This window comes from Varroa destructor, unplaced genomic scaffold, assembly GCF_002443255.2.
Source record: "Varroa destructor unplaced genomic scaffold, Vdes_3.0 BEIS01000002.1, whole genome shotgun sequence".
Lineage (NCBI taxonomy): Eukaryota > Metazoa > Arthropoda > Arachnida > Mesostigmata > Varroidae > Varroa > Varroa destructor.
In genome coordinates, this window is record NW_019211455.1 from 58,912,049 (window position 1) to 58,930,492 (window position 18,444).

The 18,444-nt window shown below is 36.6% G+C and overlaps 1 protein-coding gene and 2 long non-coding RNA genes across 5 annotated transcripts in view; 1 reads left to right on the forward strand and 2 right to left on the reverse strand.

Annotated features, from left to right (window-relative positions):
- Positions 1-659: 659 nt before the first annotated feature.
- On the reverse strand, positions 660-8,120 carry LOC147758071 (uncharacterized). 2 transcript variants are annotated; one of them, XR_015321116.1, is made up of 2 exons: positions 8,054-8,120; positions 660-6,739 (listed from the first exon to the last, which is right to left on the reverse strand). It is a non-coding gene; the product is annotated as an uncharacterized LOC147758071 (long non-coding RNA). The 2 variants fall into 2 exon arrangements; XR_015321117.1 differs by lacking the exon at positions 8,054-8,120 and adding an exon at positions 7,565-7,821.
- LOC147758072 (uncharacterized) lies at positions 1,280-5,750 on the forward strand. The gene is made up of 2 exons (XR_015321115.1): positions 1,280-2,278; positions 4,351-5,750. It is a non-coding gene; the product is annotated as an uncharacterized LOC147758072 (long non-coding RNA).
- A 5,729-nt stretch (positions 8,121-13,849) lies between the features above and the next one.
- LOC111245556 (AFG1-like ATPase) overlaps positions 13,850-18,444 on the reverse strand; it is a 9,378-nt gene continuing 4,783 nt past the window's right edge. For both annotated transcript variants that reach the window (XM_022794055.2, XM_022794056.2), the window contains exons 5-12: positions 18,005-18,106; positions 17,658-17,757; positions 17,248-17,392; positions 16,926-17,045; positions 16,610-16,697; positions 16,186-16,289; positions 15,444-15,597; positions 13,850-15,211 (exon numbers count right to left, since the gene is read on the reverse strand). In XM_022794055.2, the coding sequence (XP_022649790.1) occupies positions 15,122-15,211; positions 15,444-15,597; positions 16,186-16,289; positions 16,610-16,697; positions 16,926-17,045; positions 17,248-17,392; positions 17,658-17,757; positions 18,005-18,106 (903 nt within the window). In that variant the 3' untranslated portion in view covers positions 13,850-15,121. The remainder of the gene's footprint in view (positions 15,212-15,443; positions 15,598-16,185; positions 16,290-16,609; positions 16,698-16,925; positions 17,046-17,247; positions 17,393-17,657; positions 17,758-18,004; positions 18,107-18,444) is intronic.

Here is an 18,444-nt window from a genome sequence, read left to right on the forward strand (position 1 = left end):
TGTTTAATGTTAAATACATTTCAGAGTTATGTTCAGAATGATAACATGTTAAGACAGATCAGACCTATTGCTTTGCTAGTTACATATCGAAACCGATATTGGCGAACCCCTTTTGGTGTTATTTGTCAGCGATCGGCCACAATGGACATAAACATTGACAGTTTGTAACAACTTCGAATTCTTCCTGTAGATTGCATATCGCATTTTATATTAGTTATCACGAAGGAGGTCGTACACCCAGTTAACATCGCTGGCAATACTTGGCAAACGGTTATGGAATACTCACTTTCAAGTATACATGCTGCTGAGGTTCTTACTCTGACCTTATAATTTATAATTCCGTTTACGAAGAGTTCCGTTGTCAAATACAATAGTATCCTGATTAGAACGTAAGGTTGCTCTTCATTCTGTTCTTCGTCTACTTAAGCAAAGGAGAAATCGCAACGCTTCGACAACAGGGATTATTAGAACTTTTATCACAGATAATTATGTTTCGAGTCTTTACCTCAGCAGAAGACTGACTCCGACCACAAAACGAAGTGCGTCGATGTCCAGGTTCGAAGCATGTTCCTAAGATTAGCAGGCTATGTAATATATAAGTATGTACGTAATTATGTAGTAGCTACTCATTTGTCATAGACTAAGTAACCTGATTGCTCTGTTTGATGCGTAAAATTTACTTATTTATTGTTGTACACAAAATTCAAACAATATTTCAACGTACAACATAAATATATTAGCCTGTTATAACTAACCTTAGATCTTTCAAGAATATACAATGCACAACTATTGTAAGTAAAGCGTATACACGGATTACGCTTGAGTTGGGCGCAAAACTTAACAAAGCACTGCTTAAAATGTTATCATTAATTACGTTACGTTTCTAAAAAACATTGACACCTAAAAACATTTAGCCCTTTTGTTTGAATGAACATGTTTATTACTGAAAAATTTTCTCTGTTTGCCATTATAATGTGTTAACAACTAGTGCTCGAAATCGGTTCAGCTGCTTTTTGTATATTTTGCGTTTTATTTTGCTTTCATTTTATTAATTCTTTTTTAATTATGCATTTAATTTATTTTGAATGAAATTCGAGTTCCTGTTAACATCTCTTTTCCTTTACTCGCGAATATTAAAAAAAACATCGACATCCGTTCGTAGCTTTTAGTTGGCAAAGGTATGTACACTATGCTCGTGTTACCACAATGGTGCGGAAAAGCTTCAGGTAAATCGCTTTGAACTTCTTAAAGTCGCTCCTGATTAACGCAAACACCGATACTATCCCAACGAGATTTTGCGTAAAAGAGGAGATTTGACCGCAGCTTCAAAGTGACTACTTCTGGACTACAGTTACATGCATCATACACTTTTCTTCGAGTTGTGCTGTTGCTGCTGCTTCTGTCCAGAAACAGGAATCCGGAGAAAGGACTATAAAGGCGATTTCCAGTGCCGCTGTGCGGCTTGGAATGTCTATGTTTGGCTGGTTCCGAGAGCGATCGACCCCAGCGTATCGTTAAGAGCTTGATGTATTACGCGTTGCTAAGAACGTCGGAGTCTATTGAAAAATCAACGACAGAAGTCCAAGGTATCAGACAGCAACGACAAAATAACGTCCCAACAACACGACAGTGAAGGGAAAAAACAAAGAAGACAATTGCACGCACATCTTTCCCGCCCACACGAAAAAGTTTCTTCGTCATCTGACCATTTGGTAAAATCATACGACAACTGTTCAGTTCTCGTACACCTGTACGGAGAGTACACGCCAGCAGACATGCGTGTGTTTACAAGAGGAAAACACCAGCAACTGCCGCAGCAGTAGTAGCAGGAGTGACATGAACTGTTGCTGCCGCTGCTTCGACAAAACGCAGGCGTCCAGCAAATAGATCGCACACTTGCGACCATAATGAAAATCCTATATATCTCTCTATGTATATGGACAACTATACAAAAGGAGACAATGCCATCATGCTCATTTGATTTCTGTACAGTGTACGCTTTGAGCACACATCGGCTTGCTGTGCGAGTGAACATCTACACTACTAGTAGTGCCTATGTGCACGCAGGTTGTTATCGAGTATAGGAACTGAAGCAGTTCACTTGCTGAAGTAAAATTGGTTGTAAGTTAGATAAAGAACAAAATAATAGCAGGCACAGCAATAGTCACAAAGAAATTAACATACTATTACAAGAAAGTGTAGACAGACGAGAAGTCAAGTGTGTTAGAGAGTAACCCACACTATCTATGAGTTGAAAATCGTCAGATAGCTAGAGGTGGTATGTAATAATGATTTAAAACATCTGAATTTCTATTCTTAACTCATATAAGTTTCTTCCATAACTTGAGATTAATTACTAAGGAAATTCAATATCAATTAAGAAAAGCCATTTTTGGATGGACATTTGATTAAATTTGGTTCTAAAGTTAGTTATAAAATATATTTACCTGCAATAACTTTTTATGCTTATTTTAATGCTTTTGCTAGTAAGTTTAAATATGAGCTTCTTCGGTTCAACTACTAAAGATGGATTCTACAATTATTGAAGGAAGAACGTTCCTTCTTCACTGGTACAAGCAATCGGCCTGCATTTTTGAATTGGCTATAAAAGGTCGTTTCCTGCTTTGCGGATAAAAACTCCGAGCCACAAACCATTTAGTTATCCCAAGCAGGCAGAAACAAAATCACATGATTTTAAATCAATCCGCACTGTTTCCTACATGTCTTATCTTATGTTCTTTCACTGTATTGCCAGACTTGAAAATCATTGATGTATCTTGATGTGGTTATGTAGCCCTTATTGCTTTGTTGGTTCAGTATCTAAATAGCTTGTAGAATAAGCCAACCATTATCGACAATTGCGAAGATCAGTATTAACCTAATCATTCACCCAACCTGTGAGGCGGTGCAGAAAAAAAATCCCGATTCGATCGCCAAACGTTTTTAATTATTGGCTTTTGGTTATGTTAGGGTAGACAAAGCGGTCCCTATCGCGTGAGATTGGCACTATGTAGAATTGCTGTGTATATGGGTCGAAGAAGTGCAGTTTACAATTTTCCAACCCTTTCAAGAGTTCGCATCGTTACCCTTGTACAAGCAGTGCTCTACGTCACAATGTTGGGCCCTATTTATATACTTCTTCCGGCTTTGTCAATAAAGTTTAAACGTGTACTTTTGGATGTAGACAAGAACACCGCTTACATCAAAGCAGCTCCGCTGGTGAAAGCGTGGCGTGCAGTGGAAAAAAAGTATGCCGGTTTTATAAAGCCGCTACAAGCTTATCAAAATTAGGCTGCATTGGATCAAATATCTGTATAAAGTCTCAGATTTGCGTAACGTGTTTTAATAGATCAATCAACCAGTGTATTTGAAAAAAATCTACGCTAGATAGGCAATAGAGAATTTGTCACTTAAATCATGCTTGTCGTGTAGGCGTACATTAAATGCTACCGGCGCGCATAAGCATATGAAGCGGAAAAAATTAAAATCTTTGTATTAATTAAAGTTTTATATAATAAGGAACGTCAAAGACTTTCAGCCATGCTTAGACCAATTAGGAGGCATAATTTTTTTTTGCAGAAATTAATCAAACGGACATAGAGTCGGTTGAGAAAATGTATGCATGCTATGTCTTAGAGTAAAAAGGAAGAAACGTTTATTGACGTTTTTCCTGAAGCTAATATTTTACAAACTATTCGAAATTATTAAGTGTTGCTTTATCTTTCGTCGTTATAACTTTAAGATTTTATGATTACATAATTCACATACCTAATAGAACATTGTCAATATCAAGAATAAATAACAAATATATTAAAAAACATAACATTTAACATAGATAGGCACGGGCATGAAAGTGATCAAAGGCAGCTTTAAGAAAAGTTTCGCTGTGAATACACTAAAACACCATAATGCTCCAATGTACGCCTAAAATACAAAGATGATACGTGTCATGAAAGATAGACTGATTCTATCCCTTATAATAGTTAACAGTCTAAGGCAATAACAACCAAAAAACTTACTACAGATAAAGTGGTTTTTAGTTTGTCTCTAAAGTTAGCTCGTATTATTGGTGTAACAACAGCTTTCTCCAACATCTCTTTGTGTTCTTATCTGTACAGCCTGTGATTTATTTAGATTTTGAAAGCAGAATTAAAGTGATCACTTAATCCTTAGCAAGCGCTTGGCTCTTTAAGTCAACCGGCTCGGGCAAGTATACAGATATGTTTAGCTTTTTGTTGTTCCTTCAAGTCTATGCTGGCAAATATATAATTAATCTTATATGATTTTAATATTTTTAGTTCTTATAATTACTTTGTTAGTGTATCTACGTCATTATCCTACGTATTACAGAGAAGATGCCACCTGAAAAGGATACGGTCGCTAAATCCACAAATCTCCATTGCAATCGGACATTATCTCGAGCGCTCATTCACTCCTGGTCCACTGTTCCTGCTCATGCGGGAATCATCTGCAGTGCCAAAGATGACACGGATGACGATGGTTCTTGTGCGGCGGCTATCGACAAATGCTTCAACGACACTCCCTACCGCCCACCCACTTTGTAACGCGGCTGGAAAGCAAGAGGATTTTTTCGTTCACTTTCAATTTCCTTTAACTTCACTTTCTGCTAGAAGCTTTTTCCGACAGAACAAAAGCTCATGTACCCTGTTCAATAGCTACGATGTCTCGACTAGATCTGGATGAACAACATAACTTCATAACCTTTCACCAGTTCGCCAGAAGATTTGTTTGCCATGCTGAAGTAGCCATCCGATAACAGTACAAAAATTATGAACTGGTTGAGAAGTAAGCAGGTTTGGAATGTAAAAAAGATCATTAAAAATTGCAGTTGTTTCATTTTTGTAAATTACTTTATATGATTTGCACAGATCTATTATTCCGATTGCTGAATAATCTGTAGTACTACTCGCCAATCGTAAACTCGCTATAAAGGATTGGTATATAGAACATTAGGTCATAATAATACAGGCGTAATAAGAGGAACAGATGATTAGACGTTTTAGACGCAAGATAACAGCCGAGCTAGTTAGATTAGAAAGGTTTCCTGGTATATCGAAAATGACTGATTTACACGTGCTTTTTTCAGATGCAGTACTTGCGATTTCTCGGAATTGAGCTGGTAGTAGAGCATATGTATGGCATTAACCTTTACAGACGCGTTTCTTTGATCCATCGGAAAAGCGAAAATGACGCTGTTGTCGCCACTAATGTATACTGCTTAGACTAAAAAAGGAGGGGTACGCCATTTGTTTTGTGTTTCCTCCGACTGCACTTTGCTTTATCCGTCGCCGTTGTTATTATTTTTATTATTATTACTGGGTACAGGAAGCAGCAGTAGTAACTAGCTGACAACAGCGACTGATTGTATTAACCGTTAACAGCAACAAGTACCACAGGCGCAACAACAGGATGATCTTTATCAGATAAAGCCGCCCTAAAGTAATAGAAGTCGTAGTAGTGGGGGCAGATGTTTCGTATCAGTCGATCGGCTTGTCCCATCGCTACTTAGCGATAGAGATGATACTTGCTAGCTTGTTTTTTTTTGCGGAATTTCAATAATATTAGCGACGACAACAGCAGCAGAAACATCGAAGAGATGGCAGAGGTGTATGATAAATAATTTAGATCAACTCATGAAGTTGACGGTACCGGTAATTTTGTGATTATATATAAATGGAAGTCGAAGAAATATATTAGAAGATGTATTCATCATTTTCAATATCTGTGTAGCTTCTTCGTCATTGCTCTAGCAGCGAAACGGAAATATGGATGTACGCATCAAATCCAATATACAAATTTATGATTGTTTTTCTTTAGTGAAATTTGTTAAGCATGTAGTGGTTCAAAATTTTATTTGACATTTTGAATCACCGTGCATACCGACATTAAGTCTCTATGCAAAAGTCAGCTAATATTTAAAGCATTGGTAACAAATTTTGAAAATCATGTCACATTCGTGTACACGAATATGGTCTATATGGATACGGAATGTCCATTACCTAATTAATGATTATTAATTTTAGAATTCGTAACTTAGAGATGTGTGTATCACGCGTCAAGTAGCACTTCTTGCGTGCTTGGTCTTTTTTATGAAGTGATTTTTTACAAGTAACGCATTTTTTGTACGCATTTTAGTAATTTTTATATGAAATATTTTTGTCGTTATACGTTAGGTGTTAACCTAGTATTTATTCTGTTTGAACACATATTTCTTCCTAGCCAGAACATCGACTCAGGTGGCATTGCAAATCAATAAAACGGTATAATTCACCAACTACTCATGGGTCATTTTCGACAGCGTGGAATTAGATTGGGAAAGACGCAGGCCATAAAGCATTTCCCCACTTTTTATCTGATTTAGTTTTTTGGTCACCAGGGCATTGTTTTTTAAATGACCTTATTTTCCAGTATCTATGTCTTTGCCAGCGTGCTCGCCTTTTCAGACAGGGAAAGCTGATATTGGCGTTTCCTTTTAGACTTTTCGATCAATCAAAATCTGATAAAAAAAAAAATGACCGCCACAGCCGACGTTGCGACAACAATATTTTAACGACCAACAGGCTTCAGCTGTCTCGCCAAACAATTGCGCAATCGATAATGTCACAAACGCAATGAACAGTATTGGCTAAAAGAACGTATTCAAATATCTCTCCATTTATAATACGCTTAACATTTGAACATGACCTCAGCAATACGCCTTTCATCGGTCCGGAATAGCCTGTAAAGGAATCCAAACAGATGGGATCGTATATAATTTAGAGAAAAATGTAATGAATGATAATAGTTGGATGTGTGTAACGATTAGCTAACAGTATGCGTGTAGCCGTTGTATCATGTCATGTTTAAAATTAGACTTTGTTTAATAGCAGGAAGACACGTGCAATGCTGAACAGTGGGGTGTAAAGTACAGAGCTTAGGATTGCTACCCTTTTTTTAGATACACGTGTGGGTCTTTGAGAACGTAAATCGTGAAGAACTTGCACGTATTACGTTGTCTGCTAGTATACCACAAAAGTGATAAACGTGTACTCCACAGTCGATACTTCATTTGATCTATAGGCCTGTTATCACGCAGTGTTGCATACACAATTACTTACCCTTCAGTTTTCAAGATTTCGTTTATATTGGATTATATAGGTGTTTGTTAATAATTAAATAATTACGGAATTTCATTCACAGAGTCTACTATAATACAAATATCGATGGTGCATACGCACTATGAGACTATATGATATGTGCCATAATTTCTTATATATGAGAATACGATAAATCGGATTCAACCTTCTTGCCGCTCTCTACACGTAATTATCCTAACTTTGTTGTTATCATAAAGAAACAAGTAATAATAGATGATCTCTATTATCTCTCTTGCTCATTAGGACCTCTAACGGCAGTTTCTTATTCTAAAAAGCCCTACTAACCATAAATGCTGTTTGTACATTAGATTATATACGTAAACGTTCATGATAAAACTGATGCTACGGAGTGATTATTCTCTATGGCCTGACACTCAACATCAAGCTTATTTTTGTACCAGACTTACACAGTGACACAATTGTGTTGTCAGTCCAGTCCACAATCATTATTGAGAGCATCAGCAGCACGCCGTCACCACAACTGCCATTATAACCCAGCATCTCTGTAGGTCATCATCGATTTTCTACTGCGTAAAAAATGAGCTAGCGCTCTGTGTCTGGCGGCCGTTGTGTCGTGTGTCTACGAGTGTGAGTGTGTATGCTTTTCTCGTCTCTATAAGTGTTTGTACGACTGCGCACATTCGACAGTTTTCGACATGACGAAGACAAGGCGTTTTCAGTCGACAGACTGGTCTTCAAACTTCCATAACAGAAACGGCCGCTGTTGTACTACGAAAAGAAGTGAAAAAGAGGAGGGCCAGCGAGAGCTAGAGTGACTGAAGGATGGAGCCGAGGAGTCGATGGGGTTTCGAGCGGCAGCTTTTGTGATGCTGGAAATTATAGTGACAATGGCTTTCGTAGTGTAGCTGGTCTACTGAACCGTTGGAGAAGCTCACCAGGAAAGATCCGAGGAGAAGATTAGGGTCACACGATTGCGACAGAGTTAGCTGCAGTGAGTGAGCGGACCACTGAGTGAGTGCTAGTAGCCTGGGCCGCAGCAGAAGACAGGGAAACAGTGGCGACACCAACGGCGGGAACGAAGACATCAAAAATACAGCGATATACTCATTTGTACCAGAAAATCTGTAGTAAAAGAGTGAAACTGCTTCGCATAAATTATTGTATAGTTTGTCTACAAAGTCAACAATATTGCACCTTCTCCACAGTTGTTTATTCCAAAAAAAAAAAGAAAAACAAAGAAGTTCGACAATAGCTTTTGTCAGTGAGCTTATAGTCAGAAGAGCTTTGGAGAACGAGAAAAGTATTTTAGCGGATAATGGGAAAAGGCAGCTCATATACCGTTTCCTCATTCCGGAAAACATTGGAATCATTACCATTTGGAAAATGCGAGGCGAAGCATAGGTTACTGTTAGCATATGCTCTTAGTGGTGTTAAATCAACAGCTTTATTAATCGCTTTTGTGATGATGGAAAACGAGCGGAGGGTACATGTTGATTTTATTATGAAAATTATATTAATTTAATGACCATTAATTATGAAAGCGAGTTAGTGTAAATCAAGAACCTGCAGATCTAATAATTTTTAAATGCTAAGGATTAGTTAAATAGTAGGTTACTGTTTTTTTATTATGGCTGCAAGAAGGGATAACCTTAGATCGACCCTCCTATATAGATAAAACTCTGAGCGAGCTGCCCTTAGAAGTTATCTATGGATTCAACTTCGAACTGCCGGACTGATTTGAGTGTAATATTGATCGGTTCAGTTATTATAATCGTACGTTGATCTGAAAGACAATCTCTTGATAATTTCTTTAATAGAGCAGTATTAGCTCCAGTTTCAAAGCTTAATTTCTTACCCGTACAGTGTACTTGCGTTCTCTTGGGCACAGCTTTAGTTAATCGCATGAAAAGTTCGATTATGAAATGCACTCAAAATGGATAAAAATAAAATCGTTGCCTGGTCATGGCTGCTCGTACAGTGCGAAGCTAGTGCGATGCCAGACGTAAAACTCAGAATATTTATGTAATTGAATTACCTTTCTATACAGCCAGAGATCGAGGTGAAGTTTTGTGCAGTTATAATAAAAAATTCAGAAACTTCAAACTTAAATTTAATAATAGTACAAATACATTGCGCCGATTTTCGGCACTAAATAGTAATCAAAGTATTTCATGAACATAATAGATCGCATAAAACGTGTAAAATATGAAGGTCCGATAATTAAGATAGCTAGCAAATAGAAGAAAGAACCAAAGGCCTTTCGACCCAAAGAAATGCTAGGACCAGTAATTGACTTTTTATACGATTATGGCGTGCAATACATTTATTGTCCAATAATTTTAATTTCCGTTTCGGGCGAAAGGAATGAAAGCACGGAAACATAGGAACAGATGTAGCAGCAGAAAGCAGCGAAACACCAATGACAGTAACGATAACACTGACTGTAACCGCATCAGTAAGTATCACAGCATAACAGGACGACAGTGAAATGGTGTTAACTGTTCGTTTCACTTCAGCACTCTTCTCATGCTTTTCTGTGAAGAACAACAACAGCAGTAGCAACAACAACAATATGTTGACAAACCTATTTCGTCAGACGTTACAACAAACTATCAAGAAGAAAACATCGAAATTGGCAACGAATCCAAGAGCATCAAAATAAGAGACTCGAGAATAATAAGAGAGGAAACAAAGAAAAATCGGTGGAGCAGCTTCTTCCAAAGTGGTGTAACGCCGAAAAGAATGGTATTGCCTGAAAAGTGGCAACAGTCTGAACAGAAAAGCATTATCGCGTACGAACCTGGTGAATAATGCTAAAGAGGAGAAACTATGACGAGAAAGGCTAAATCGGATTCAAAACATGAACAATCGTCAAGGGAGTGACTGACAGGGCGCAACGCAGCGTTGGCATTAAACTACAATATTATGCCAGGTTGGCTAAAAGCTGTGCTTTTCTGTCATATAATAGGCCGAGATGTGGATTTGGCAATGCCACACAAGTTAGCTAACTGTACTTAAGAAATCAAAAGGTTGCTTTAATTAGATTTTAAAATTAAATTAAATAATTAGTGGAACAAATATTGTTTCTTCTCAAGACTATGAAAAATGAAACTAAACTGAGTAGAAATAAAGCAAAAGATACAGGTTTGTAAAGAATTGAAAAGTTCAGACGCTTTGAGTGTCGCGGTAGCAAACTAGATCAACCATTGGGCTCGCAAACTTGAGGTTCCAGGTTGGATACCCAGGTCATACATGGCTAAATTTCTGTCTTCCTCTCGTCAATGTCGATTCATGTCAATGTCGTTTGACAAGTGACCATTATTAGATTTCTTTTCAAATTAAGAATAACCTCCAGCGTACTATCATCTGTTTTACCCCATAAAGAAACAGGCTATTTTCAAAGCATTTTTAACAGTACGAAAAGGAAAACCAAGGTGGGTTCAGGCGGAAGAACACTGTCAAAAATTAAACCCGTATTTTTAGCTTCACTAAAGTAATTTTAATGGGCTTTGAGATATACATCTAAGCACATGTAGATAGCACTGATTCTAGAAGATCATTATGATATTTCCTTCACCTCGTAATGGTACTTATGAATCACGATAAATGTTTATTGGGGTTTGGAGTTCATGTCCGATTGGAGCTGCTATTTGATGTATTATACTCACCTCTAACTCAAATACAGAAGATGCCCAGGTATGTATAGTATTGATTATTATCACCGTTAATATATACATACCTAACCATAACAATCATAAAAAAGCTGAAATCCAGTAATTTTAATGAATTCAATTATTCCAAAAATTCCGTGGCAGTTTTGCTTGTCTAATAAAAAAAAAACTAATCATTAGAAGGCCAAAGTAATATTAAAAATGCGGCTGTCAATTTTTGTACAGCTGTATTTCTATGATCCAATGTATAGAGCTCAAGTTTTGTTTTACGTAAAGTTATTATTTCAAAACCAAATAAAGCAAAATCTACTGTTGATTGACCCATCAATAAACATTTCTATATTTGATGCATTCAGCCTCGCATTGTTCTTCAGAGAATTCTCTTCACTCCATGAAAATGAAAGGTACCGATTTTGTTACTTCCCAAAATTCCAAAGTATAACGATCACAGTTCTGGGTTGATGCGTTTCCTAACGCACGAATATAGTGATTGACATAGTTGTCTAAAACTGTTAACAGCGAAACTCGTATTCAGCATCAGTCTACATGGACCAATATCAATGCTCCTAAATTTGTCATGGGCTCAATCTATCATCAGTCCACCCTTCTTCAGTAAAGCGATTCATGTCGTACACGACCGAGAAACGCAGAAGTAAGCCGAAAAAGATTTTGAACAGATCCGAATAAGAACATACCGCATCACCAACTGTATTGCGAACGTATACTTTGTATCGTCCCACAAGTCATTGTGTACCAGTAGTGTATTCTTTCAGCTTTTCGATGAGATGACGGTGTTCTAGCAAATTGGACACAAATTTGAAATCGCTCTTATTTTTTTTTCTTTTGCTGGGTATTTCCAGTTACAACGGTTGTCCTATAAAGACTATGTACGACTCGTTCCATCAGACCAGCACGTTGATGATGGCTTGGGATGACCTTTGCTATGCAGACTACCGTAATGTAACGGATCTGATACTTAAATATCCCACCGTTACGCAGCAAACCGCGGCAATATGTACATGATTGCCTATTTAATTGTTTTATGTGAGATATTTCGGCATATGTCCCCTTCCCCATCCAGTCTTACAAGTTTTTTTCATTTACGATCTTCGTTACATCGTTAATTTAGTTGTATCTATACCGGACGCATTTGAAGAAGACACTTAGAAGAAGTTAATACGATAGCTTAATTTATCGTGCATAACCTACTGCTAGTGATACCGGAAAAATTTTTATAAATAATTCAGAGTAAAATGAATGTTAGCTGTTATTATGATGAAACTTGTCGTCTTTGACGAGAAGCTATAGTCATGTTGAAGTTTTTGCCAACCTTTAAAAACTTGTCTGAAACGTGATACATTATTTAGCGGCCTATATTAGTTCGTTTCAAGCCAAAACGATCTTTGCTTGCTTATGTACTATTAGACGAATAACAACTGATCTTCGTCCACTCATTTATCCTTTTAAAGGCGAGGCTATCGATGCTACACTCGTAGTTGACATTTTTCGCTCTTACTTTTACTACTGCTACTGTAATGTTATTATTATACTATTATTGCTATTACTGGACTAAAACAAAGACTGAAGCAATAGTGTGCTAGTAGAGGTTATCATGGCCAAAATGGCGGTGTTTGTAATGTGGGGTAAGCGACAATTTGCAACGTGATTGATTTGAAATGAAAAATTTCAACGCTTGTCGGAGCTGATGTTCCTACAGCTAAGGGTGATGTTGCTTTTGTTCCCAGTCCTGAAATAAATTCATCTTTTTTTCCTTTGGCCCTATTTTTTCTGAAACAGACACCCTTTCGTCGTTATGCTTCTATCTATATTATCTCACTGTAGCTGGCATAAGAAGCTAGAAATTGAAGTGATTGACATCTGCAGTGTAACCGGTGAAACCGACTTTGAAATGTGAATGACAGTAACGAAAGAGCTCTGACGTTTACCGAGGCGTTGGACACAACTTCACGGATGAAAATGCATCAGAACATCAATGACGCGATTGTGTTTCCAGCCTTGTTAAATGGTTCCGCCATCATATTAGACTTCACCAGGAATAACTGGTTCAAATAGATTTACACGTTGTCGGAATAAAAGGCAAAGCTCAAACAAGTAGAAAGGAGACGGGGACAAAATGTTATTATACTGGATGGCGTCTGACGGGGTCCTCCGTCTTTTTTCCCAATGTGATTAAACGAATAAACGTAATCGAAGTCGCTATCCTGTGTACTAGGGTAGTAACTAACATATAGCGCCACGAAGATCTCTGCAGCGAATACTCTTGAATAGACAGAAATATTCATGTCATGTTGACGCAACTGGCAATTTTTCAGTTACGTATGATTATACGTAAGGGGTTTTATATGCTATATTTGCTTAATATTACTATACATTAACTTACATTCGAAAGAGTATAAATGTAATTAGGCCGCTCTTAAGTACTACGTTCCTTTTCGTAACCACAGAAGATACGTAAGATAAAGATATATTTATTTAATAAGTCAGTATCATTTAATTACCCAGATTTATATATATATATATATATATATATATATATATATATATATATATATATATATAAGCGCGAGGCGTAAAGTAGTTTTTCCTGCAAGCCAATGACAAAGCTAGATTGCTTTATTTTGGTGGCAGAAAAAACACCTGGCGATATATACGTTCGTAGGCCAACTCGTCGGTGCCTGGATAATTGAATGGTGTAACTCGAATTGGCGTTTGACGAGACACAGCAGAAGAGGCAGATAGAGAAATCTGAGTATCTGGGTGAGGATTGTGGATGATTGGCTAATCAGATAACATAAAAAGCGTGTCCATACTTGCGGGGGATGTCCTGAGTGTTGTTCGACTTGCGTGCCTAGAACACGACTACACGAGACGGTTTCAAAGAGGAGCTTTAGCATCCTTTCCCCCCTAAAGAAGTCGAATTGCGTGAGCGACTGACTTCTGCTACAGGAGAAGCGAGGGACGCTTGAACGCTTTGGTGTGTAATAAACGAGCATTGCTAGACAAGCTGGGAGTCAAAATAAATAGTTAAGGCACGGCAAACCTGGGCATACATATATATATATATATATATATACGTATGATCTTTTTATTTTACAACAATGGTACTAAGCATTTATCGTGCTACGTCTACAGTTTATTTAACAGCTAACTAAACCTAACTATGCGTATTCAACTATATAATAAATTATAACTTAATTTGTTTATAGAGTACTGCTAAACAACTACAACCATTGGTGGTCTGCTCAATGATATTTCATGCATCTCTTCGTTACCAAAATTAAATATTCAATCGTAAAGAGCGTTTAGTAGTATTAAAATTCATTGTGGTTCGAGTGACTTAAAGTTGAATCTGAGTGCATTAATCACACATGTTCCTTATACACCTATGTTGAATAAAATTGTTTTTGGGGTGTAAAAAGAAAAAAATGTAATCATTGAATGAACTCGTAGCATCCACTGCTACAACTGACAAGCAAAATGACGAGATTCTGTAAAACGGTACGCATTTTTTCTACTTTGGTTAGCATCCTGAACCATGGCAAGAAGGCGCAATAATTTTTGATTACATTTTGCATAGTCTTCATCATAGAGATAAATATAACAGTCGAACATAAAAAAATGAATGGCCAGAAAGTAAAGTATGGTGCAAATTAGGTAATTAGAAGTCAACAAGCTAAACCAGCCTCAGATGATGATTTGCACATCTAAATCACAACGTATGGGTTCCGTAATATAAAATCGAAAGCTGTTATTTGAATGTCCTTTGTTATATATCTTATTTCGCAAAATTACTCACAGATTAACAATGTGATTGGTTGATACCGATGCTAAAAGCCGCTTTTATCATTCAGGCCCATACTCCAAGCCATAGATATTCACTGTTCTTATGAAACTCTAGTTTGTCTAAAGTCACAGGCGAATCGGGTTGTTATACAAAAGTCAATCATGTCAGTCCTTAGGTGGCATAACACGATATTTTTAATGCTGCAGGATAACGTATCTAAAACACGTCTAAATATCGGATGCCACCAAGCATTTAGGTATTTAAACTTCAGAACTGAAAAATCGTCAAAATGATTCAATTGTCATACACAATGTTTTTTAATATATTCTAGCAGGTTTACTGATTTTGTAAACAACATTTTAGTGTTTAACCTCTAAAATATTATGTTACATCCCGGATGGTATCAGCTGGTAACGAATAAGGCGTATGTTTCGTTTAACTTTGGTAACTTTGGTAGAGTATTTCATTCATCGTTGGTTACGCCCTATCTAATTTTAGTCCGCTGCCTAAGACTTGTCTCTAAGTGGTCAGTTATGCTCATGAATTGTCTGCTTCCAATATTGCGACGTTTGCATTTGATTCAACCGCGATACCGTTCGATCAAAGGCGAACATTTCCTAAAATGAGCAAAGAATAGCATATTTTGAAAGACAGTAGATACGAAGTTCTCCTTCACATGATAAGTAATAAGAATCATGAATAATATTAAGAATCCAATAATATTTATAACGTATCCTATGTTTTTTTTATAAGTTTCAAGTCCGAATTTGATTTACTTGAACATGCGCGGCATTATGCGTAGAACTTCAAATATATGCGAAATACTAAATAAGCATTTTAATTATATACCTCTTCTCCTGAATAAATACTCCCCAATTCTTGGGCGCTTTCAAGTCCGAGATCTGACATCAGCATCCTATTCTCGTCGGTTACAACAACCTTATCTGTAGCTCCAATGAACAAATGAGCGGTGTCTGTTTCCGCTGAGCACACTACCCGAACGCTAAAATGAACGAGGTTAATGTTTGAGTATTTGGAATAAAAACAATGACCATATCAAACGCGAACTGTAATTAAATAAATAACTAGACATAAAAAGGAAGGGCGCCAGATAATTGGTATTTAAGTAGATCAGCTACCGCCCTCCCACATTGCTATATACCATACTACATTTTTGGTATACTGAGAAGGATTTAAATGTTTAAAATAGATGGAGCCGTTAAACCGTACAATTCTGATCGCAGATTCCACAACCACTTATTTTCAAAGGGACAGTTAATATAAAATGCGGTTCAGTGGTATAAAAAAAATTATTACGTAATACTATAGATTGAAAAGAATGATACCTCCTGGTATTAGAATAACTAGACAAGGGGCAATGGCCGAAACCAGGTACCGGCTGCAACTCACATACGCACACGCGGTGGCTACATGGCTCGCAAGTAGAAAAGCGAATCTATTGAATACAACCACTATAATTGTTGATTCTTATTGTAGTCAAATGGTGATAATTCATTCATATTTGGAAATTAACAGAAAGCGAATATCTTTTTAGTACCTATCGATTTTTAAAAATTTTCGATTAACTTACTGGTGATCATAAAGAGTATCAATTAGGGTAATGAACCGACGAGCTTGACTTTTTTGCTTGATAGTCAACCGAGGGATGTCTCGTATAAATATTGTATGAAATATCTGAAAAAAAAAGGAAAATGTTATGCCATCAGTAAATATAAAACGGTTTTTATGGAGTCATTGATGCCAAGCTCAAAAAAAAAATCAATTTCCGTTTTTACATGCTACTTGTTCTCGATTCCACTGGCGACTATTCAGCTTATATGTGTATTTGTGGCAAACGAAGTGTGACATTTAACATATTGGATTTACTCAAGTAACTACTTGAATCAGTATTGTAGATAATGAGTATACAAGAGACAGTTATCTATTTCGTTAGCGGATTTATTGGCATGAAAGTTCATAGTGATCTTAGAAATTTAATAACAACCTGATTTTACCTGACTTAGATAAACATAATCAACGGCTCCGAGAGGGCGATCACATAGTTCCTCGAATGTAGCATCCAGCACCTGACCACAGCATTTTCTGTAAGCGATACTAATGCTTGTCAATATTATATATCGCTTGCTAGTGATGATAAAGCTCCAACAGACTGCATAATTCGATTAGTTTTTTTAATTTAAACGGTATCTACTTAGCGTTTGTTATAGTCTATCGACTCTGTACTCCCCAGTCCACATAGAAGGTCACATATAAATATGGGATATACAACGGAAGTAGGAAAAAAGTGTCAATAGACTAAAGTAACGGTACTTGAAGGTGACGTTCCGTCCTTTAATGATTATTGTCCTTGGTCGCACTGTATCAGTTTCATGCGTACAAACAATCTTCCAGAGACGATCTAGCTCAGCATCTGCATCGCACTGCCCTTTTCTGAAACAATAAATAAAAGAAAACTAAATAAGTGCTAAAAAATAGATTTTATTACTACAGATTATTTTACAGATGCTAGGAGTTATACTAGCTAAATAAGATAAACAGGATATGGCAACAAATATTTCTTAAATCGATATGATAATAGTTTATTTAATTCTAGGTGATTATAACATCACAAAGTAATTCGTAGATCACATACATGAAATAGAAAGGTCGATCAGAAGTGCCAAAGATCTTTGAACGATAGTCGATTCCAGAATCGAGCATCACCGAATGACAGTTCTGCTTAAGAATGTCGATGAACGGGACGAAGTTTGACCGTTGCAGGCCATTTTTATATAAATCTATACATGTGCGTAAGATCACAAATAAAAATTTACCCATAAATACAAAATAAGGTCTCATTACTACATACATATAAGGCAAACTTGTACATTATATTTATAACATTTGCCACTAGCTTTTTACGCAGGTAATGTTTAACTAATATGGCAGCGAGCCCGATTATGATATTATATATTGAGAAACATCACCATAAGATTTTTTTTTGATGAATAAGAAACCGCTGCAATCAATGTTCATAGAGAAAATAATCAGTTTTGAGCATACCGTCTGGTTGCCGATTACTGGTGGCTACTAGAATCGTTCCATTTCGAAATATGTGATCAAAAAGTCGCTTTAAAATCATCGCGTCTGCAATATCTGTCACCTACAACATAATTATCGAAAAACATTTGAAGCGTTTTTTGTATTGTTATTATTATTCTATTATAAAATAATAATAATACACCATAAACCATAACAACGATCACATGAAAATAACTAGCTATGTTTTATAATACCTCGTCTAATTCAAAGGACCATCAAATACGAATAATGTTTCACTGAGAATTTAGAACTTTTGAAAATGACTAAATCACTTTGAAAATTACAAATAGCTACGTTATCTGGGCTACCTGAAATTCATCGAGGCAAATCAGTGTGTTCTTTTCAGAGATCTCGGCAGCAACGGGTGGTATTGGATCGTACGAGTCATCCTTTCGACCTACTTGACTTCTCTACAAGCAAATTAAGAAATACAGTAATACAATGGGTTTCTTACTCGAAGAGTTCAACAATTCCCGTCTTGAACATTTGTATTAGCTGTCTGTCACGCGAAATGAATAAGCGGCACCGTCGTACTATTATAGGATTCGTCAATATAAAGTCATAGATTTTATTATCTTTCTAAAAGGATGGTGCCCTACATATGATGTCTTAATAATGATGGCCACAGTCTTTGTGTGATATAAGAGCGTCTAACAGTTTACAAGTGTAGAAGTGACATTTGCTTTAACATGTCTAAAATACGTCTGTTCTCTTTTCCTAATATATTTATTTTTTCTTTTTTTTTCTA